The 24,109-nt window shown below is 45.1% G+C and overlaps 1 protein-coding gene across 1 annotated transcript in view; it reads right to left on the bottom strand.

Moving 5' to 3' along the window:
• The window catches only part of MAD2L1 (mitotic arrest deficient 2 like 1), a 321,640-nt gene that overhangs the window by 104,877 nt on the left and 192,654 nt on the right, over nucleotides 1-24,109 (bottom strand). The window contains exon 3 of the mRNA XM_044061539.1: nucleotides 22,100-22,220. Within this exon, the coding sequence (XP_043917474.1) occupies nucleotides 22,100-22,220 (121 nt within the window). The remainder of the gene's footprint in view (nucleotides 1-22,099; nucleotides 22,221-24,109) is intronic.

Here is a 24,109-nt window from a genome sequence, read left to right as displayed (position 1 = left end):
TTAGACTTTGTGAAAGCCTTGATGGAGAAAGAAGAGGAAGGTCTGAAGACACCTTGAGTGGAGGTGGACCTGTCCACATTCTGAGTTTCAACACCAAGAGTGGCTTCGGTATCTGTAGTCGGGGTGTGGGCCGAGGAGCCTGCGACCTCGGGCACAGGAGACACTGTCAAAGACAGGTCGTCGGTGGTCAGGGTCTGCGTAGTCGCCTCGCTGAGAACCGGACCACGTGTAGTCGGCTTTGGAGTGGTGTAGGTAGAGGCCGCGGACCTCGTGTGTCGGTCCTTGTCTTTGCGTTTTTTTAGACAAAATCGGAGTCGGAGTATCCGACGACATAGTATAGTTAAATGCTTTCCCAAAATAATGCTGGGCGAACTCCGCCCGACGCTTACTAGTGTGTTTATTGAATGTAGCACAAAAGCGACAGACCGAGACGTCATGGTCTGGGCCTAAACAAGGTATACAGAGGGAATGGAAATCCTTATGCGGTATTTGCTTCCCACAAGAAATACAATAATTAACTTTGTCTGACATCGGTCTGAGGCAAGAAAAGTTTCCCCAACAGGGTACTTAGCTTTTAAGAAGACTTCGGTTTCCAAATTTTCGTAATCTCAGGAGCTGGCCGACTGGCACCTGCGAACTGCTTCTGCTTCGGGCACCACGCGGCAAGAAAGACTGAAGAAAATGGCGTTGGCTGGTTCTTTTGTACCCCTGTTGCACTGACGTCAGGGAAGAAGCGACGACAACCGACGCCGGACCTAGACTTTGGAATTCGGCCGACCGAGGACCCGCCTGACGGCAGGAGAACCCATCTGTTATGACTGCAGCTGTATGCACGATGAACATCTGCTTCAGGCTCCCGCAAGGCAAGAAAAGCTGATGTAATGGCGTCGGCTGCATATTTTATACCCCTGATGTCATGGAAGAGGCGACAGCATCCGACGCAGAAATCTCAAGACTCTGGTATTCGAGCCGACCGAGGGCTACCTGCAGGGAGATATCCCAGGTATGATGACTGCAACAGTGAAACACAAAGAACATCAAACAATGGTCATGGCAGGCATCCACCTGCGGCTGAGGCAAATTGCTAGCCTACTGTGGTGGCAAAAGCTGCTTGCTTTACTTTTTCTTTTTGGGGCTAGAAAGACACCCACCGAGGGACCAACAGATCTTGGCTTGACCATGAACAATGTTGCCTTTTCCCAGAACCAACAAGTAAAAAGTGCTAGTAAAATTTTAAAGCTTTTAAAACTCACATTTTCAAAGAAAAACACACTAAACACACCCAGTCAATCTCAAATATGTGAAAAACTCATTCACTTCAGATAAATTTTTTTTTTCAAATTTAAACTACTTTTAAAAAACTGGACAGAAAAAATGTGCTCCCATTTGAAAAGTAGTTAAATCTCATAATAGTTTAAAACACAACTTCCTAGCTTAAAAACAACTTTCCTAAACAGAAAAGTACAATAAAACAAATGTGGAATGTTTTCTCCTCAACGGGAACTTATCTGCCCAGCAATGGAGCAGCACAAGTTGAAAGTCTATCCTCTAAGGCTAGCAGAGGAACAGAGTCTTCTGCAGCAGAAAAGCACTGAAGGGTGTGCGCCCAATCCTGTCTTTTAGTCCGCTCAGCTTAACAGACTGCTGGGAAGCTGGCCAGCTATTATAACTTTAGCAGGGTATAACCCACATCATCAAAAGCTACTTCAGCAGTGATCAATATGAAAATCATCCAAAGTTTGGGGCCAAAAGGGAGGGCACCAGAATTGGATAGGAATCTCTTAGTTTTGTCTTTTGCAATAGTAGATTAGGGACGGCAGGCAAGAACAGGGCAAATTTCAAAAATATCTATGCCAAAAATGCATTTACCTCTAAAAGCTTCCTTGCATGAATACCTGGTGCAGAACTCAGCTGTCTGCTAATTCTGTGTGGAAACACAGAGGTATACTTCCAAGGCATCAAAAATTAGGGTTAGCCACAGAACAACAGGCTCTGTTTCCACTAACTGGATGTAGTGACAGGATGTGCTCAGATGCCCTGCAAGGGCATTCTGTGCTAATGTGATGTAGTAATCCTGGAGGTGAAAACTCTACCTTAATATCATACAATACAGTTGTGCTAGGAACTTGCCATAACTGTAGATGTTTGGACAGATTCAACAGCTCCAGTCTTCACACATTTGGGATTCCTGCTCACAGGAAGGCAGACTTTAAGAACCCTGCCTTACTCCATAGAGCTTTTGCCAACACCCACTACTACACAAGGACACTGGTGGTATAAAAGGCAGTCAGCAAATGCCACCTTCAGTTCTTTCCTGCCCTGGCTAAAGCCAGATACAAGACTGGGTGCCAAAGACCAAGTGAGCTAGGTGGTAATATCCCTCTGTGACCCAAGTCGCCCCAGAGGTCTGCAAACTCCCTCCCCCAACCAGCAGTTTCAAGAAAAAGAGGTATGGGGACTGGTAAGGAAGGTGCAGGTTAATAGGACTCGGATGCCACCCCAATGCAGGGTGTGAATATCATGGGAATAGTTTAAAAAAACATAGTAGGCTGGGGGTTGTAGTTAGACTGCATCAGTGAAGCTATTCTAGCATCTATAACATTCCTGACAACTGCAGTATGTTAATTTCAGTATTCACTGCTTGATTATTTTAGGAGAAAAGTGGGGAGGGTTAATTGACTAGTTGCAAATTTCACTCAGTGGGTTCTTTTGGCATAAAAGTATTACTAATCTGCAAGAACACGCTTTGTGAAATACCAGATAGGGAGGATCAACACCCAAGGCTCAAATCTCTGAATTTTTTCTTGCTGAGGCTACAGCTACAAAAGTTAAAAATGAATAAGCAGACTGTTTCTGGCTTTGCAAGACCTCTTGAACAAGCCTTTTTCTATACAGATTTTAACCTCATTTTTGCTGCACTCTTCAATGAGGTGAGACATCAGGCAGTAACACCAAATAAAAAGTTAACAGGTGTGCATATGTTGCAATTACAATATTTTTGCTTTCATATGTAATGTTTCCCATATCTGGAAAGTATGGCAAGATATCTTAATAGGAAGGCTGGTTATGGACCACAAGGTGTTGGCTAAGTAGCTATGCCGTGCTGCTGCTCATGTTTTTATGTAGGGAAGACTCGGAATTCTAAAGATAATTAAGCAGTATCTTCTTCACATTAGTAAGGGGGATTAATAACAATGATGTTTAAACATTACCAGTGAGGCTCATCTCAGTGCTGCATTTTACAGATTCATGACAAAAATGTCCAGGGAATGAATTCATAATTATTCTCTTGCAAATCAAGTTCAGCAGTATTAATGTGCTTGGTTTCAATGCCAATCTTTGATCTTACCTTTTAAGATGAAAGCTTGTATATTTTTTAAACTTTTTTAATTTAAAGAAAGCCTACACATTTTTCTCTAATTTAACATTTTGATAGCAACATTGTCAAGCTTTTATGCAGCTTTGCGTTATACTCCTGACTTGCCTGTTGTGCTCCAACCGGTTTTGAGGGCAAGAAGATCAAAGACTCCTCAGACTTATAATAGGTTAATAGATTAGTACTAAGCTAACTGCCCTTGCGAGCCATTTTAAGCCTAACCACTTATCCCTTGTGAGACTCAAACCCTGCACCTTGTGTTTGTAAGGCAAACACCTTAACCATTAGGCCACCCTCCCAACCCCAACTTCTCAAACATTTACAATTTCTTCAGGTGGGTGGGTGGAGAATGGGACAATTGCCAATTTAAGATGTTCCTCATTCGCCCAATGACATCTGTGAAGGAGGAACCATCCCCAAGGAGAACTAGATGGAGCTGCAGTGAATTAGAAGTTATGTACTCACCATAACGTTCCATCTGAGTAGGTGTATTCATTTGTCTGCAACCTGTGGGTTATGGATCCGATATCGGATCCGAACCGGCATGGTTTACCAGCTATAGATCCAAGCTCTCAGCTCCTCCCCTCACCCATAATGCCCTGCTCTACCCTCATGACCTCAGATCGAGTTTGCCAACAGCAAGAACACCCTGAAAAGGGTAACACACAATATGCAGGAAACTGAAAGGCCAGGGGGATAGGAGGGCGGGATGGTTGCAGACAAATGAATACACCTACTCAGATGGAACGTTATGGTGAGTACATAACTTCTAAATCTGAAGTAGGAGATTCATTTGTTTGCAACCTGTGGGACAGAGTCCCCAGCTACTTGAATCTGCCATCATGGAAGGATATTCCGGAGCACCGGAGCCAAAGGATGCTCTACCCTAGATGCAAGATCCAACTTGTAGTGGGAAATAAAAGTATGAGATGAAGCCCACGTGGCTGCTGCACAAATATCATCTAGAGGAATCCTAGCCTTAAAGGCTGCCGAGGTAGATACTGACCGGGTTGAATGGGCGTGTACACCCTCCGGTGCGGGCCTTCCTGAAGCTTGATAGGCCAATAAGATACATTGTGAAATCCAGCGAGACAGAGAGACTTTAGAAATTGGCTTGCCCAAATTAAATTTAGAGGAAATGAACAACTGGTCGGATTGCCTATGACCAGCCGTTCTGTTTAGATAAAATCTAAGTTGCCTGTGAACATCTAAGGAGCGAAGCTTGTATTCACCTTTGTTTTCATATTTAGGAAAGAAAACAGGGAGGTTAATGGATTGATTAATGTTTGCTTCAGAAGCTACTTTAGGAAGAAAGGACGGTTGGTCCTGAGGTAAACACGGTCCGGATGAAAGACCAAGTAAGGAGGTTTAGCTGATAATGCTTGGAGCTCTGAAACTCTCTTGGCCGATGTAATGGCTACTAAGAAGGCAGTCTTGAAAGACAAGAATTTGAGATCTACTGTAGCCGCTGGTTCAAGGCGGTCAAGACCTGGAGAACTAAGGACAGGCCCCAGGGAGGATCCGCGTGATTTACAGGTGACCTGAGAAGGAAAGTACCTTTAAGGAAAATTTTACACAACTTGGCTGACATGAGTGGACTGGAGTCATGACCAATGTGATAATGTGAAATTGCCGCAAGTTGTACTTTGACTGTGGAACTGCTGGCACCATCGTTAAAGAGTGGTTAAGAAATCAAGCACTAAAGGGAGAGGGACTGTGAAGGGTTCAGGCCTTGCCACTCCGCAAAGAAAACCGCTTCCACTTGCTGCGGTAGACTTTCCTAGTGGACGGTTTATGAGCTGCCACCAGAATCGCCTTAACAGGGGAGAAATACCGAGTCCTGATCAAGAGTGGAACTGGAGCAGCCAAGCGGTCAGCTTCAGGTTGTCCAGGTTTGGAGGAGATAGGCAGGATGGATGAGATATCAGATCCGAATGGGATCTAGAATCCAAGGGGGATTCACAGAGTGAGACCTTAGGAAGGGGAACCAGATCTGTCGAGGCCAAAACGGAGCAATGAGAATCATTCTGCAACCCACCCGAAGGCTTTCTGAAGAACTTGGAGCATCAGAGGCAAGGGTGGATAAGCATACAGAAGACCGGGTGGCCAAGCATGCACCAGAGCTGCCTCTTGGGAACCTCCTGGAGGAGGTATCAGAGCGAAAAAACTGTCGCACTTGGTGTTTGAGGGAGAGGCAAAAGATCGCATGAAGGAGTTCCCCACCGTGCGAATATGCACTTGAGAATTGAGAGACCACTGTAAGGGGTCAGAATGGTGCGACTGAGCTTGTCCGCCAGGATGTTGGACCGACCTGGAATGTGCGTTGCTATTAGAAAGCGGTTGGTGGAGATTGCCCATTCCCAAACTCTCATGGCTTCTCGACAAAGAGGGTAAGACCTCGTTCCTCCTTGCTTGTTGATATACCAAAATACTGCAAAATGGACCAGAATCCACCAACAGAAGCTCGTACACGAAGGAATAAAACAAATGCTTTTAATCCACAAAAGGTTAAGCGCTTTCAACTAGTAACACTAGTCTTCATCAGAACCAATACAAACAGCATAAAACCTGGTATATATACCCCTCAGTTAAAAGATTAATTGATTAATTAGAAAGATTAATTAAGAAAAAAATTTTAAAAATAAAGTACAAAAAAAACCCTGACTAATCTTCCATATAATACATACACTATAAGACTAAACATGATTTTGTTTACAAACTGATACAATAATACAATATCGCTTTGTGGCTTACGCCACCCCTTTAGTATGGGGAACTATACCCATTATTTTGCTGTGCCTCTGTCGAGCAGTGACACTGAGGTAATCCCTGGGTATATCTGCGATCTCCCATCCATTGGTCAAGATTTCTCTTGAACAAGGCCAGCGAGGTGCTCTGCCTCACATGTACCGGATTTTGTTCCACAGCATAGGGAGTCTTTGGGTGATGAATCTATCCCTCCAGCACGTCCTATTAATAGCTGTGTAGGTTTAAGTCTCGCCCTTGTGGCTCTGATGGATCTAGATTTTTTGAGGTGAAGCATATTCATCAAATCTGGGTTTGACATGGCCTTGTATGTTAGGCAAAGGTCACCTCTGAGCAATGTGGCGACTGAATAGAGCTGGAGTTCTTTCAGTCGGGCAGCATAGGACAGATTTTGAGACCCTTTATCCTTTTGGACGTCACCTTATGTGGCCTCTCCAGCTGCTGCAAGTGACGGATCAGATACATTCAGAAGTGGGCATTGTACTCAATCATTGGTCTGATGAGTGATGAGTAAAGGGAGACTATGACCTCCCTTGATCTAGATGAGAATCCCTTCATGATAAAGTGGGCAATGTAGAAGGTCTTCCTGACTACTTTAGCTACATGGGTGTCGAATGACAGACTACTATCAACCTGGGTCCCCAGGTCCCTGATAACTTCTTCTGTGCTCAGTGGATTGCCACCTATTTGGTAGCTAGGGGTAACCTTGTTTTTCCCGAAGGGTATGACTATGCATTTTTTGGCATTTAACTTTTGGCCGTGGCTCTGGCACCAGTTATCCGTTTCTGTGAGACCCTTCTGAAGGATATCTGTGTCAGATGTGTTTTCTACTATGGCCCAGTTTGCAGTCATCTGCAAACTTTGTCAGCCATAACCCTCCTGTGTTTGCTTTGTACTGAAAAGTAGATGCCAAACAAGAGTGGGCCCAGGGACTGAGCCCTGTGGGACACCACTTGTGACAGGCTTTGAGTCTGACATGGCGCCAGCAACTCTGACCCTGTGGGTTCTGTCACTCAGCCAGTTTGCAACCCATCTTGTGATGTATGGGTTAACATTTAAGCTGATGAGTTTTTCAATGATACCCAGTGGGGTATTGTATCGAAGGCCTTAGCCAGATCGAGGTAGGCTGTATGGACTGCCTTCCTCATCAATGGCTTTGGTGACTGTTTCAAAAGTCAACCAAGTTTAAAAGGCATGATCTGCCTTTGACAAAGCCAAACTGGGTTGGATCCAAAGTCTGCAAATTCCCTATGTCTTTATTTATGAGGTCCATTATGATCCTCTCCATGGCTTTGCAGATAAGGCTTGTCAGGCTAATGGGCGGTAATTTCCAGGGTCGGTGGAGGCACCGCCTTTGTGAAGTGGGACCACAGTTGCAGTCGCCACTCCCTGGGTATGATCCAGAGGTAAGACTTTGATTAAACAGCTGTCCTAGCTGTGGGTTTAGTTCCTCATTGAGTTCGTGGAGCACACAGCCGGGACACCATGAGGTCCCATGGATGCTGTGTTTTTTGCTTTGGAGAGAGCAGTTCTCACTTGGGCGCTTGGAGATGTTTGGGGGCTGCAATCGCTTGGTATAGATATCTCTCCTTTGGGGAGGGGAGAAGTCTGCACTGAACCTGTCAGCCAGTATGTTGGCAATGTCTGTAGGATCAGTAATCTTCACATCATTTTGAACTAGTTCTGAGCATATCTGGGAGTTTCCTCCTAGGTTTCTAACATAGCTAAAGAAGGCCTTATGATTGTCTTTTGAGTCTTTAGCTATTTTTCTCTCGAAATTTGCTTTGGATGATTTTATGAGAGCTCTTAGTTTTTTACTTATAGTGATCGCGGGTGTCTTACCTTTTAAGGATTTTGCTCTATCTTGTAGTAGCTTCCTCCTTTTGTTGTAGAGTTTGTTTATGGCTGGGGTCCACCAGACTGGACGCTTACCTTTGGTACAAAAAGTCTTTGTTTTGCTTGGGATTGCCTTATCCATGCAGTCGTGCAGGTGCTGCTAGAAGTCCCTTGTAAGTTATTCAGCTCATTGAGTACTGTTTTCCACGGTTCTGGGGCCTTAAAAGGAGACCACACTAGTCTTTAGAAGTGTGAAGTCGGCTTTCGAGAAGTTCTTTACTGTGGTCTTTTTTTATTTCAGGTGGGGGTGGGATGAGGACCTCCAGCGAGATTAGTTTGTGATCTGATCTCACCAGTGAGGGTATACTTCCGGTGTTGAACATTGTGCTCCCATGTTCGTGATGATGAGATCAAGTATGTTATCTCCTCTTGTGGGGATGGTGACTAGTTGTTCCATGGCATTTGAGTTTATGAATTCCAGGAACTTTTGGGCTAGCGTGTTTGGGCATGAGTAGTGTTCCCAGTCTATATTAGGGTAATTGAAGTCACCTAGTATGATGGTGTTTGGTGATACATTTATCCCCTCTAGTGTTTTCAGGAAGGCCATGTGAGGTTCCTGAGTTTGTGAGGTGGCCTGTAACATGCTACAATTTGCAGAGCAGTCTTGCCTACGGTTAATTGCACCTGGATGGTCTCGATGCATCATGCGTTGCCACCAGTCTTGAGGTGTGGGTGTCCTTGATGAATATGGATACCTCTCCACCTTTCTTGGTATTGCCCGGATTTTGGGGCGGAGCATGATATGAGGTAAAACCTGATGGCTGGGGTGCTCTCAGGAGCCTTGAACCAGGTTTCTGTCACAGCACAGACATCGATGTTCTCCATACTGAGAAGGGCCTCGAAAGTGCGTGCATTTTGAGATTTAGACTTCTGGCATTGAGCAGCATTACCCTTAGTTTTTTCCTTTTTGTGTTCTAGGGTGGTAGGTTTAGAATTTGAGCCTTGCCTAAAAGGCACTATGGGGTGGCAGAGCCTTTGCCAATATCCGGAATCCCAGGGGTGACAGGTGCAAGCCGTCCCTTGCGAGGCAGCGTGGCTTGTCCAGCATGTCATCCCAGGCAGACAGATACTGGATCCCCTTTGAATGACACCAGTGTTTAAGCCAATTGTTAAAGCTGATCATCTTATCTCTGTATTGTGGCATCATTCTTGGTGAAGGTAGGATACTGCTCAAGGTCAGGGTCATACCTGCCTGGGCTACATAATCAGAGAGCTCCTCAATGTCTCTTTCATGTAGTCCAAGGAGGTGCGTCTCAGGTCGCTTACACCAGCGTGGACAATGAGTCATATTTGTACCTGCTGTTGAGAGACCTGAGTGCTTGGCGTATGTGGCGGATTCTAGCGCCGACAGACAGCTTACTGTGACCTTCTCCTTACTCAGTCTGGTGAGGCGGGACGTCAGTGTGTGTCTGACTATGGAGTCACCAATGACTAGTGTGTGTCTGGCATTGTGTTTGGCCTTAAGGGCTGTGACTGTTTGACACTCTGACTGTGAGGTCTATGTGTTGCAGGTGTTGTGTTCTGAGGTGGTGGTTGTTTGGTGTCTGCTTTGGTGGCCTCCTGCTGTTTTGGTAGATTTTTGATCAGAGCCTCGAGTATGTCTTTGTGTGTTTATGTGTATGATTTGAGGTTGTAATGGTACTATGTGAGACTGGGTCATATAGTGTGTGTGGTAACCTTCTCCTCCTGACTGGTCTTGCCAGTCCTATGTTGAGAGAGCTCAGCCTCCAGTTTGGCCGTATAGTTGCATCTCTCGCATGTATTTGTGTTTTGTGGGAGGAGGAGAGGGTTGTTCAGGTACATGAGGCAATTGTAACATTGCCTCAATATTCCCAGGTTCACCAGCTGAGCAGGAGAGGACACTAGCAACTGATCCCTCGACATGCTAGAAGGATAGACAAAAAACTTTAAAAAAAGATTCCGGGGGATGTGGGTGACCGAGAAATGGGGGGTTGCCTTTTTGGGTACTATCTATGACAAGAGTGCCGTATCAAGGTAATAAGTACTGTAGGAGCAAGTGCTAGGTTTAACAGATAGAGAATAGTCTACTTGGAGTCAAGTAGAGATGATCTTTTTAGTTATAGGATACGCTGATTAGATCAGTAGTATAGTTCGAGGAAGGTAGTTTTAAGGGAAAATTTGAAGAGTGTAATTTAGGTAGCCCTAATAGTTTAAATCTGCTTAACCGGCGCTGCCCTAGTGTGCAACGGTAGCAGCTCCAAGCCAAGAAACTCACGCTAAATCGGCGGAAACGCGTTTAGCGTTTTATATCAGGGGCTGAAAGAAGCTAGAACTGGCCCAAAACGACCAATAAACTACAAGTTGCTGGCTGAAACCTCACAAAACTGGACCAACAGGCAGCTCAATGCTTCCCACTCCCACTGGTAAGCAAGGGAACCTCCTCTGTTCCAAATTAGGTAAAGATTCAGTAACAGGAACTGCAAACAAAGCCCAGGGATCAGCAAGCTCTGAAACTGGACTATTCTAGCTTAGTAAGGCGGGAAAACAAGAGATTTTTGTTTTGTTTTTGCGGAAAACCAGCAGAAACAGATACAGTAAACACTTATAAATGCTATAAATCGCAATCACAGCCTACACAAACAATTTGCAACAGTTACAGATTTTAAAAGTAACAAATTGAGAAACAAGTGCAAAAACAGAATAAATGCAGAAAACAGTAACAATGTATCAGCAAGCAGGCGAAATACAGTTGCTAGATAAATAGAAGTGGAAAGCCACAGAAATTATACTTAAATCAGGTAAAGTCGCTTTTTTAGCTCTCTGAAGCTTGGATTACTCTGCTGGCCACCAGGATCTGTGCTGTGAGTAGGTACAAGCCAAAAACAGCTGGGCGTTTAAAGCGTTTTTATATCAGGGGCTGAAAGAAGCTAGGAACTGGCCCAAAGCGATCAATAAACTACAAGTTGCTGGCTGAAACCTCACAAAACTGGACCAACAGGCAGCTCAATGCTTCCCACTCCCACTGGTAAGCAAGGGAACCTCCTCTGTTCCAAATTAGGTAAAGATTCAGTAACAGGAACTGCAAACAAAGCCCAGGGATCAGCAAGCTCTGAAACTGGACTATTCTAGCTTAGTAAGGCGGGAAAACAAGAGATATTTTTTTTTTTTTTTCAGAAAACAAGCAGAAACAGATACAGTAAACACTTATAAATGCTATAAATCGGCTATCACAGCCTACACAAACAATTTGCAACAGTTACAGATTTTAAAAGTAACAAATTGAGAAACAAGTGCACCTTGTGTTTGTAAGGCAAACACCTTAACCATTAGGCCACCCTCCCAACCCCAACTTCTCAAACATTTACAATTTCTTCAGGTGGGTGGGTGGAGAATGGGACAATTGCCAATTTAAGATGTTCCTCATTCGCCCAATGACATCTGTGAAGGAGGAACCATCCCAAGGAGAACTAGATGGAGCTGCAGTGAACTCCTCATTCTTTTCCATGTCTGAAATAGTGGCCTCAAAATTCACTAACTCTTCAAAGGAAATGGAATGTGACAAAGTGCCAAGCTCTCAACTACCCTTAAGGCTCCAAAGCTTACAAGTGATTTGTCGCCACACATCAATAATCAGGAAATGGTGTGGATAAAGTTTTAGCCAAAACCAGCACAAAGTGCTGAAATTTCTTGGAAAGACTTCAGTCAGATTTTGGATATGGTTACCTACTAATGGTGACCTCCCACACGACAGACTCAAACTTTCACCAGACATGGAAAAAAAATGTGCTCCTTGTTTAGGCCCTGTGACATGAGTAGCAAAAAGGGAAACCCAGATAGTCTAGAAGACATTAGCTGAAGAGGACCTATGCTAGTTGCACAGGAGTTTCCAGTCCCAAATGCACTCAGTCTATGACCAGCTTATTCAAAGTACCAGTCCCTGGACCAGGCTAGACACCTGCATTCTCCAGCAAATCATCTGTAAATACAAGTGCAACATTTTTGAGATTCACCCCAGGGTGGAAACAGAAGTGCACCTGCTCCAATCCTAAGGTCCTTAGCAAAGCTGAGGACTAGTTTAGGACACCTCATTAGCTGACAGTGAAGTCACCACCTGATGGATACTGGAGGAAGGGGAGAGAATCAGCTCAGCATTGAACATCTCAACCAGAGTCAGGTCTGGACCAAGCCCAAGTGCTTGTCCCTGTGAAGATGCTACTGTAGCCAATGCCTTAAGCTGGAGGCCAATAATCAGTTTTCACTACAAGACATATGGATAGCCACCATCTTAGAAAAAGTAGGATGATTTTCCTGCCTTTGACAAAGTAGCTGGGCAGAACCACTAGCACTTGCAGCAGATGTCAACAGAAAGCACTTCCCAAAACAGTACAGGCAGTGCAGATGTGGTTCTTGGCTGATATTCAGATACAAACATACATATTATGCTTAGGCAGGCAAACTTAGAACTTCAATGGTGGCAGAAAAGACAAAGTACTGTGCGAGCAGCAGAAAACAGATGCACTGAGGGAGAGAGTGTGATGATGTAGTTGGCACCTTATGTCTTAAATTTGAATTTGAACATATCTATAAACATGAAATGTTGCTCAAAATTCCATTTGGTGGAGAAATCTAGCTTAGAACCCATTCAAAGATGCTCGACTGGATCATCAGTTTAACATCTACTCCTCCCAGCTAACATGCACAAGGTACACCTGTCACAAGCTGCAAGTGACTGCTGAGTGAACATCTTTGAAAACTTGGTGGGAGAGGGCACCACTGTGATTATTTTGCAGTTAACTCAGAGACTGTATATACACTCCACAGTACTCGCAGAACTTCTAGATGTTGAAAAGTCAGAATGGCTGGCTATAGCAAGGGTGAAGATGAGGCCAGGAATGGCAAGATAAAACAAATGTATACACAAAAATATTTTACGAACTTACAGCTTGTGATTCACAAGGAAAAAATAGGATTTAATATGTACTTTACCTGTCTTCTTTCATAGTCTTGTCACACTCTATGTCAAACTGCCACCTCTCTAGAACTTCTTTTCGAGTACTATTTATCACTACCACTAGCTTCTGAACTGCAATTATACAGCCAATCTACAAGAAAATTGAATACCAGCATGAAAGCCTCAGAAATAAGTGCACTGTAAAAATTTAAAGGTAAACAAACTTTCCAGAAATATTGTACATTACGGTACAGAAATAAAACACTTGTCGTCAAGTCACATTTTGTAACCAATTCGTGTTGGAATTCAACCTGGTAAATTACAGCTATGGACTAAATTTTTGGCTAGGCTTATAAGGGCCTCAGAGCCAACAGCCAATTAACTTCCTATGATCGCATGAAGCTGTGAGGGACTAGTCAGTTGTAGATGGCTAGTACTCAAAATAGCCTTATTATTGTCAGTCCTTTGGCATTAATTAGTTACTTCTTTAGTTGGTTTGGCTACAAGACCCATTTTCTTTATATTGTTAGATATACCATGATTAACCACTCGAAGCAGTTCAACAGATAAAAGGCAGCACAGCATTTAATATCAACATTTAGAACAGTCATAGGTACTTGCACGTAAGTTTCAAATGCATGACAGAAATTTACTTCTGGTACTATCACAGCATTTAATCAAATGACATAAAACTCCCCTCATACACAGCATCTAGTCAGGATTTATAGAAGCTGCTTGCCAATGTAAGGGAGATGACTTTTCATAGTAATCATACCATCCCTTACTACTGCACAACTGTCTCAGAAGTGACAGCAGCCAAGACCTTGCTCTTCTTGTTCAACAAGTCCCTCTGTTACCTCTACAGCCCTATGGCTTGTTGTGTTGTGTCTTTCGGCTTTTCCGGCTGTACCTCAAAGTCATATCACAATTGCATGCAGTTTCACTACCAATAATTCACTATAACCACAAACAAAAATGAACGGGGAGAGTTACCCACAAAAAAAAAACTTGTCTACTGCTATTGCAAGCACCTTATATTATGGAGCAATCAAGACATGGATGTCAAAGGCAGATATGTATGCTCCTGTCAACATGCCTTAAATGGAAACAGTGGCAAAGTTTCCTCATACTTCAAAATAAAATAAACAGACAAACAAAACATGTAATGCTTGCCAAATATATCAAGGGAGGACAAGCAGGTCTCACCTAAAGTTACAGTGATCAAGCCCATTGACCAAACACCCCCTGAAAACCAAAGAAAAAACTGCTACCAGTAGAGCTGGTGGCATAGACGGATAAAGCCCCAACTATAGCCCGGCTGGGTTAGATTAGTAACTCTGGCGACTGACAAAATGGCAGGGAAGGGGTAAGGAGGAAGCTTGTTAATACACTCCCTAAGCTGCATAGTCCAAAGAGGAGAGTTGCCCTCGGGTGTAAACAACAAGCAAAGTAGGTAGGTAAAGGGGGGACCTGCACGGAAGCACAGATGACCTGAGCCCCCCAAGACACCCTCAGGATCCACAACTAGCCCCATCAAAAACAGAGTGGGGGATTGTGTAACCGGGAGACGAAGCATGGACATGGGGTACTGGGAGCTGGGATAGCAAAACACAGAAAAGATTGCTACCAGGTCATCCTTAGTTGGTGCTGCCAACTACCAGTCATCAAGTTAAGGGAGCATAAGTTGCTCCTTCTTTGAGGTCACCACCACAATGGCTTGCGTGCGGATACAGGCACAATCAAAGATGGCAATACTAGGAATTAATACTGAAGCCCACTCATACCAAATCAAAGCCACCTATGACCCACAATGGTGTGCTTGGAAACATATCCAGAAGCACCATTCAGGAGACCTACTGTAGTATGAAGTGCCCCCACACACCTAGTGAGTCACCATCAAGAAATAAGCATTTTCTTACAGTACAATAGACTGTAAACATCTTAAGGGAGTCAGATGGGCTGATGGAACAGAACTTTACAGTGGGGGTGGGTGTGCATCGCAATTCAGCTCTGATCCCACTGCTATTCATAATTGTGATAGATGGCATTAGTAAACAGGCTGGAGGGGAAATTGACACAGTTACTGTATGCAGATGATGTGGCATTACAGGGAGACTCCGAACAAAAACTTCAGCGAAGGATAGGGGACTGCAATGCAGAACTGAAGGCACATGGGATGAATGAGTAGAGAACACTGTTGAAATAGCAGCAACTATGGGAAGTCGGAAGCTGAGAATCGAGATTGAAGGGAAAGGTACAGTAGTAAGTAAATTTACCATAACAGTAGATGTTGCACATAACACTGCTGCTGTAGCTTTAGCTACATGGGTAATATCTTGCCAAGGATAGAACAGCCAGCCTGCTTCCACGTGCACAAATAGTCAGCTTGAGCTGAGCTAACTAAATGACAGGTTTGGGTGCCAAGCACTTAAGAACTTTCATGCCAACAGACATAGGGAAGGCTGAGCCCTGATGGACAATGCTAGGGATAAAAATAAAGTGTCTACACCCTGGCATAAGAACACCAAAAAACAAGGGGGATAGAGTGAAGGAGTCCCTACTGCAGCAGGGTATATAACACTTGATGCTCAAATAAGTTTACTTTAAGGTACAAAATAATTCACAGTTGAGAGAATAATCCCATTTATTGGGGAGAACACACGTACATGGGAGACTAGCCACTCAAGGTCCAGTCTCCCAGTGCTATGTAAAGGGTGAATATTATACACCATTTCTGATTAAATGCAATATTGTAACAATTAAAATATAGCCACTGATTAATTAAAAATGAAAAGTAAGCAAAATTAATGCTGTACTTAAGATCTCCTGACTGTGCCATTCCATATTAGACACAATCGCCAAAATCCAAAAAGAACGTTCTACACTTGCCATGTTGGCACTTTTGTTTTGGGAGGAAATAAATCAGAAGCATATCAAAGCAACCGGGAATCCATCTTGAAATGGAAACTTCTTTAAATGCAAACACATTTTTTTTCATTCTAACTTCTCCCTTTATATTCCCCTCCATCTGATACTATGAAACATTACTCAAGCTATATAAAATACATACATTATATATATATATATATATATATATATATATATATATATATATATATATATATATATATACATACACACACACACACACACACAATTAACCTAGACCCCCCCATTCCAAATTAACTTTGCTAAGGTCAATTACCTTAAACTAAGTGACAGCTTATTGGCCCGGATCACACTGAGGCCTATTTTGAGCTGTACATAAAAGCACTATGCACACCACATTCATAGCTGCATAGAGGCACAACTTTTCATATGCATTTTTGATATGTAACGGAATCACTGTAGAGTTATTGTATTATTGTATCAGTTTGTAAACAAAATCATGTTTAGTCTTATAGTGTATGTATTATATGGAAGATTAGTCAGGGTTTTTTTTGTACTTTATTTTTAAAATTTTGGCGCCTTTTTCTTAATTAATCTTTCTAATTAATCAATTAATCTTTTAACTGAGGGGTATATATACCAGGTTTTATGCTGTTTGTATTGGTTCTGATGAAGACTAGTGTTACTAGTTGAAAGCGCTTAACCTTTTGTGGATTAAAAGCATTTGTTTTATTCCTTCGTGTACGAGCTTCTGTTGGTGGATTCTGGTCCATTTTGCAGTATTTTGTTGTTGTTGCTTTGAACATTTTATTTGTTGATATACCAGACAACAGACATGTTGTCCGATTGAATCGCAATTGTTCCCAAGGGAAGAAAGTCCTGAAGTGCTAGCAACGCTAAGAGCACTGCTCTCATCTCTAGAACGTTGATATGCAGTAAGGTCTCTGAATCGTTCCACGTGCCTTGGACAGTCCGGCCCGCAAAATGCCCCCCCCCACCCGAGGCGGGAGGCGTCCGTGGTCACCGTGGCGAGAGGAGAAGACAAAATGGGCGGCCTCCGTGGAGATCTGGGGAGTGAAGCCACCACAGGAGGGACCGCTTGCAAGCCTTGCTGATCGCAATGGGATGATGCATAGGAAGAGCAAGGTATGACCACTGTACTAAGAGAGTCCACTGGAGGATGCGATATTGAGCCTGGCGAGAGGAAGAAGTGCTATAGCAGACGCCATGGACCCTAGAGCCCTCAGGACCAACTCCTGGAACAGAACTTGAGTGGAGAATGGCCCGCACTTGGAGCTGCAGATTTTAACTCTGTCCGCAGTGAGGAAGGCTTTAAAATCCTTGTGTCTAACCTGGCCCCTATAAAATCTAAGAGCTGTGTGGGCGCTTAGGTTGGATTTCTTTGTATTTATAGTGATGCCCAGGTCGGGAGCAACATAGAGAAAGGGGTCTCGCGCCAGTAGTAGGAGTTGCCTGGTTGGGCGGTAAGGAGCCAGTCGTCCAGGTAGGGAAGACCTGCACCCCTGAAGCCTCAGGTGGGCCGCTACCACTGCTAATACTTTGGTGAACACTGTGGGGCTGTGGTGAGACCAAAGGGAAGGACCCGAACTGGTAGTGAGTGGCTCCCAGCCGGGAGCGGAGAAACCTCCTGGAGCGCCTGTCCATTAGGATGTGGTAGTACGCATCTTTGAGGTCTATGGAGCACATCCAGTGATTTTCTCCCAGAAGGGGGAGAATAGATTGCAGAGTGACCATTCGGAATTTTTCCTTGGGAACTGCCAGGTTCAAGAGAGAAAGGTCTAAAATTGGTCTTGGATCCCCCGTCTTTTTTGGCACTAAAAAGAACCTGGAGTAGAACCCTGATCCGATCTGGTCTGGGGGGACGGGCTGGATGGCTCTTTTCTTTAGCAGATGGCCAATTTCTGCCAAAGCGGCCTCCCGTTGACCGGGTGGAACGTCTGGGAGGGACTTCAATTTTGGTAAGTGACGAAAAGGGATACGGTATTCTCTGGATATGATCTGGAGAACCCAGCGGTCTGATGTTATGGACTCCCATGCCGCTAGGTGCCCCGAAAAACGTCCCCCGACTGCCTCCAGAGTGGAGCAGCCGGGCAACCTCAGGGTTGCTGCGTGGGCCGTTCAGAGAAGGGTTCTCTGGACCTGAAGTTCCTGGAAGCCCCTCTGCCTCTAGGGCGGCGTCCTCCCTGTCCTCCTCTGCCACGGAAGGACTGGTTGTCCGGAGCAGGCTGGGATTGCTGCGACTTCCGGAACCACATCTTCTTCTGACCCTTTTGGTTCCTAGAATAGGGCCTCTGGGGTGCAGAGAAGCGGATTCTGACGGCAGACAGCGCCTTCCGTCCTTCTCGCTCTGGGTCAAGGTGTCAACGGTTTTGCCAAAGAGGGCAGAACCATCAAAGGGGCGCTCAAATGACGCTTTGAAGGGCCCAGAGAAATCGCAATGACGGAGCCAGGCCTGACGTCTAGTGACTAGACATGCCCCTGCGGCTCTAGCGGCGCCTTCCGTAGCATGGGAGAGTAGCCGATAGAGGTATTGGTAACTGATCTAAGAGTGGCCATGCGGGTGGAGTGCAGCACTTTTTCCTCCTCCGACATGGACTCTGGGGAGATGCAGCGTATTCTTTAATGAGATCACGCTGCATCCTAATAACGTGCCAGGTAGTTCAGCGCCCTTACCGAGAAGGTCGCTGAACTAAACATCCGCTTCCCCAAGCGGTCCATCATCCGAGACTCCTTGCTCGCGGGATGGACTGAGGGACCTCCTGAGCAAGTTCCCTCTTGGTGGCCGCCGCCAACATGGCATCTACTTTAGGCCCCTTACTCCAATGGGCACGGTCAGACGGTGGACTGAGGATCCTGTCGGGCCTCTTAGGGATTGGCTCCACGGTGTCCGGTTCCTTCCACGCCCTGGTGGTAATGAGGTCCACCAGGGGGTCGGCAGGAGGGGACACCCAAGAGGTAGACGGGCCCGCTTCAAATGCCTCCAAGAACACGGACTCGCCCGAGGAAGACTTGGGGGCAGACCACCCCCTTATAATGGAGCATTTCCATGATGTCTCCAAATGAGACATCCTCGGGGTGACCGTGGGGAGCCTTCCCCTTCCTCCAAATCCGTGTCTTCCGTGAGAGACTCGGGAGTCAATGTGCCTCCTTTTGACGTATGCCGGCGAGGAACATCCTCTGGGGGCTGTCAGAGGACTCCTCGCAAGCAGCAACCTGTTCCAGGGAGCAGCTTGGGGCACAAGCGGGCTGTCCCAAGGGCCGGATGGTGGAAGCCTGACCCAGTGCAGAGGGAGCGTGGGACGGAGCCGAAACAAGTGCCGGGGGTCTGGAGACCCTCAACAGGGCCCTCTCCACTACAAACACCGAAGGGGAGCCAACCTCAACCAAAGGATCCGACAATCGGCTCCCCCTCGGATCCGAAGAGTGGATCGGAGCCGGCGCCGAAGCACTCTGATCCAAAGGACAGTGCGCCCGACACAGACGGTGCCGGCGAGCACTGATCCCTGGATCCGGCTCGGATCCAGGCTCCGAGGTCGGATCCGATGCACTCGAGGGCAGGGTCGGATCCGGTACCAAGTACTATCGGCGCTGACCCACCCCGGCTCGAAGCTGCTCTGTTTCAACTGTTCAACCCGGTAGCGGGTCGGAGAAGGAGCAATGAGCTTGAAAAGGGGTCGAGCTCCCGGGGCAAGAGCACTCCCATCTGCATCTGGGCCTGGATGAACCTTCTCATCATCCGGTCCAGATCAGCATCCGATAGGCTGTACGTTGATCTTGACGAGGCTACCGAGGTAGGCCTTGAGTGCCTCCTCGATAGCCTCGACGGAGATCGGGTCTCCTCCTCCTCAGGTCCCGGTGAAAAACACACTGGAGACCAGAGCCGAGGAGGAGGAGATCCAGCAGACAAGGGGGCCGGGGGAGAAGCCCGCTTGGCTGGTGGGGCCGAAACAGAGGTCTCGCCCGCCGCTTATGGTGCTTCTCCCTCCTGTCCTTTTTCCTAGCATCCCTCTCCTCCGAACCAGAAACGGGAGGTTGAGTCCCAGGAGGAGGAGGGGGAGCCGGAGAGGGAATAACCGTGGAGACTGTTACCCCCGAAGGAGTGGAGGTCGGAGCCGAGTCCGGCGGCAAGAGGCCCGCCAAAACAAGCTTGGACCTCCGCTCCTTCAATGCCCTGGGGTTGAACCCTGCACAAATGGAACATCCAGATGTGAGGTGTTCAACCCCAGGCATTTGACACCGGGTGTGGCCATCAGCTGTGGAAAGCTTATGCCCACACTCGGAGCACTTTGAGAAAATAGCCTTGGGCTGCTCAGACATCCCAAGCTAACAAATAAAAGTTACTAGAACTAAAGTAAAGTAACTAAAAAACAAAAATCACTCACAGGCCCAACACACACTACGCTACCAGCGAGGGGAGGGATATAAATTTAAGATTAAACTCTAAAAAAAAGTAATAATACAAGAGGGAAACCTACACTTTCACACAAATTAACCAAAAAATTTTAAATTTGACTAATTTAAAGACTGAATATATCACTTAGCTGGAGAGCTGGAAAAAACAATCTGGTCACCATGCGCGGCAAACGAGATCTGGGGTCATGAGGGTAGAGCTGGGCATTATGGGTGAGGGGAGGAGCTGAGAGCTTGGATCCATAGCTGGTAAACCATGCCGGTTCGGATCCGATATCGGATCCATAACCCACAGGTTGCAGACAAATGAATCTCCTACTTCAGATCTCCTCATTCTTTTCCATGTCTGAAATAGTGGCCTCAAAATTCACTAACTCTTCAAAGGAAATGGAATGTGACAAAGTGCCAAGCTCTCAACTACCCTTAAGGCTCCAAAGTTTACAAGTGATTTGTCGCCACACATCAATAATCAGGAAATGGTGTGGATAAAGTTTTAGCCAAAACCAGCACAAAGTGCTGAAATTTCTTGGAAAGACTTCAGTCAGATTTTGGATATGGTTACCTCCTAATGGTGACCTCCCCACACGACAGACTCAAACTTTCACCAGACATGGAAAAAAAAATGTGTTCCTTGTTTAGGCCCTGTGACATGAGTAGCAAAAAGGGAGACCCAGATAGTCTAGAAGACATTAGCTGAAGAGGACCTATGCTAGTTGCACAGGAGTTTCCAGTCCCAAATGCACTCAGTCTATGACCAGCTTATTCAAAGGACCAGTCCCTGGACCAGGCTAGACACCTGCATTCTCCAGCAAATCATCTGTAAATACAAGTGCAACATTTTTGAGATTCACCCCAGGGTGGAAACAGAAGTGCACCTGCTCCAATCCTAAGGTCCTTGGCAAAGCTGAGGACTAGTTTAGGACACCTCATTAGCTGACAGTGAAGTCACCACCTGATGGATACTGGAGGAAGGGAGAGAATCAGCTCAGTATTGAACATCTCAACCAGAGTCAGGTCTGGACCAAGCCCAAGTGCTTGTCCCTGTGAAGATGCTACTGTAGCCAATGCCTTAAGCTGGAGGCCAATAATCAGTTTTCACTACAAGACATATGGATAGCCACCATCTTAGAAAAAGTAGGATGATTTTCCTGCCTTTGACAAAGTAGCTGGGCAGAACCACTAGCACTTGCAGCAGATGTCAACAGAAAGCACTTCCCAAAACAGTACAGGCAGTGCAGATGTGGTTCTTGGCTGATATTCAGATACAAACATACATATTATGCTTAGGCAGGCAAACTTAGAACTTCAATGGTGGCAGAAAAGACAAAGTACTGTGCGAGCAGCAGAAAACAGATGCACTGAGGGAGAGAGTGTGATGATGTAGTTGGCACCTTATGTCTTAAATTTGAATTTGCACATATCCATAAACATGAAATGTTGCTCAAAATTCCATTTGGTGGAGAAATCTAGCTTAGAACCCATTCAAAGATGCTCGACTGGATCATCAGTTTAACATCTACTCCTCCCAGCTAACATGCACAAGGTACACCTGTCACAAGCTGCAAGTGACTGCTGAGTGAACATCTTTGAAAACTTGGTGGGAGAGGGCACCACTGTGATTATTTTGCAGTTAACTCAGAGACTGTATATACACTCCACAGTACTCGCAGAACTTCTAGATGTTGAAAAGTCAGAATGGCTGGCTATAGCAAGGGTGAAGATGAGGCCAGGAAATGGCAAGATAAAACAAATGTATACACAAAAATATTTTACGGAACTTACAGCTTGTGATTCACAAGGAAGAAAATAGGATTTAATATGTACTTTACCTGTCTTCTTTCATAGTCTTGTCACACTCTATGTCAAACTGCCACCTCTCTAGAACTTCGCCGTTTTCGATACTATTTATCACTACCACTAGCTTCTGAACCGTGCAATTATACAGCCAATCTACAAGAAAATTGAATACCAGCATGAAAGCCTCAGAAATAAGTGCACTGTAAAAATTTAAAGGTAAACAAACTTTCCAGAAATATTGTACATTACGGTACAGAAATAAAACACTTGTCGTCAAGTCACATTTTGTAACCAATTCGTGTTAGAATTCAACCTGGTAAATTACAGCTATGGACTAAATTTTTGGCTAGGCTTATAAGGGCCTCAGAGCCAATAGCCAATTAACTTCCTATGATCGCATGAAGCTGTGAGGGACTAGTCAGTTGTAGATGGCTAGTACTCAAAATAGCCTTATTATTGTCAGTCCTTTGGCATTAATTAGTTACTTCTTTAGTTGGTTTGGCTACAAGACCCATTTTCTTTATATTGTTAGATATACCATGATTAACCACTCGAAGCAGTTCAACAGATAAAAGGCAGCACAGCATTTAATATCAACATTTAGAACAGTCATAGGTACTTGCACGCAAGTTTCAAATGCATGACAGAAATTTATTTCTGGTACTATCACAGCATTTAATCACATGACATAAAACTCCCCTCATACACAGCATCTAGTCAGGATTTATAGAAGCTGCTTGCCAATGTAAGGGAGATGACTTTTCATAGTAATCATACCATCCCTTACTACTGCACGACTGTCTCAGAAGGGACAGCAGCCAAGACCTTGCTCTTCTTGTTCAACAGTCCCTCTGTTACCTCTACAGCCCTATGGCTTGTTGTGTTGTGTCTTTCGGCTTTTCCGGCTGTACCTCAAAGTCATATCACAATTGCATGCAGTTTCACTACCAATAATTCACTATAACCACAAACAAAAATGAACGGGGAGAGTTACCCCACAAAAAAAAAAAAAAAAACTTGTCTACTGCTATTGCAAGCACCTTATATTATGGAGCAATCAAGACATGGATGTCAAAGGCAGATATGTATGCTCCTGTCAACATGCCTTAAATGGAAACAGTGGCAAAGTTTCCTCATACTTCAAAATAAAATAAACAGACAAACAAAACATGTAATGCTTGCCAAATATATCAAGGGAGGACAAGCAGGTCTCACCTAAAGTTACAGTGATCAAGCCCATTGACCAAACACCCCCTGAAAACCAAAGAAAAAACTGCTACCAGTAGAGCTGGTGGCATAGACGGATAAAGCCCCAACTATAGCCCAGCTGGGTTAGATTAGTAGCTCTGGCGACTGACAAAATGGCAGGGAAGGGGTAAGGAGGAAGCTTGTTAATACACTCCCTAAGCTGCATAGTCCAAAGAGGAGAGTTGCCCTCGGGTGTAAACAGCAAGCAAAGTAGGTAGGTAAAGGGGGGACCTGCACGGAAGCACAGATGACCTGAGCCCCCAAGACACCCTCAGGATCCACAACTAGCCCCATCAAAAACAGAGTGGGGGATTGTGTAACCGGGAGACAAAGCATGGACACAGGGTACTGGGAGCTGGGATAGCAAAACACAGAAAAGATTGCTACCAGGGTCATCCTTAGTTGGTGCTGCCAACTACCAGTCATCAAGTTAAGGGAGCATAAGTTGCTCCTTCTTTGAGGTCACCACCACAATGGCTTGCGTGCGGATACAGGCACAATCAAAGATGGCAATACTAGGAATTAATACTGAAGCCCACTCATACCAAATCAAAGCCACCTATGACCCACAATGGTGTGCTTGGAAACATATCCAGAAGCACCATTCAGGAGACCTACTGTAGTATGAAGTGCCCCCATACACCTAGTGAGTCACCATCAAGAAATAAGCATTTTCTTACAGTACAATAGACTGTAAACATCTTAAGGGAGTCAGATGGGCTGATGGAACAGAACTTTACAGTGGGGGTGGGTGTGCATCGCAATTCAGCTCTGAACCCACTGCTATTCATAAT

The sequence above is a fragment of the Protopterus annectens genome, chromosome 2.part0 (assembly GCF_019279795.1).
Source record: "Protopterus annectens isolate FY-2018-M chromosome 2.part0, PAN1.0, whole genome shotgun sequence".
NCBI lineage: Eukaryota > Metazoa > Chordata > Ceratodontiformes > Protopteridae > Protopterus > Protopterus annectens.
This window is presented reverse-complemented; position numbering and strand designations above follow the sequence as displayed.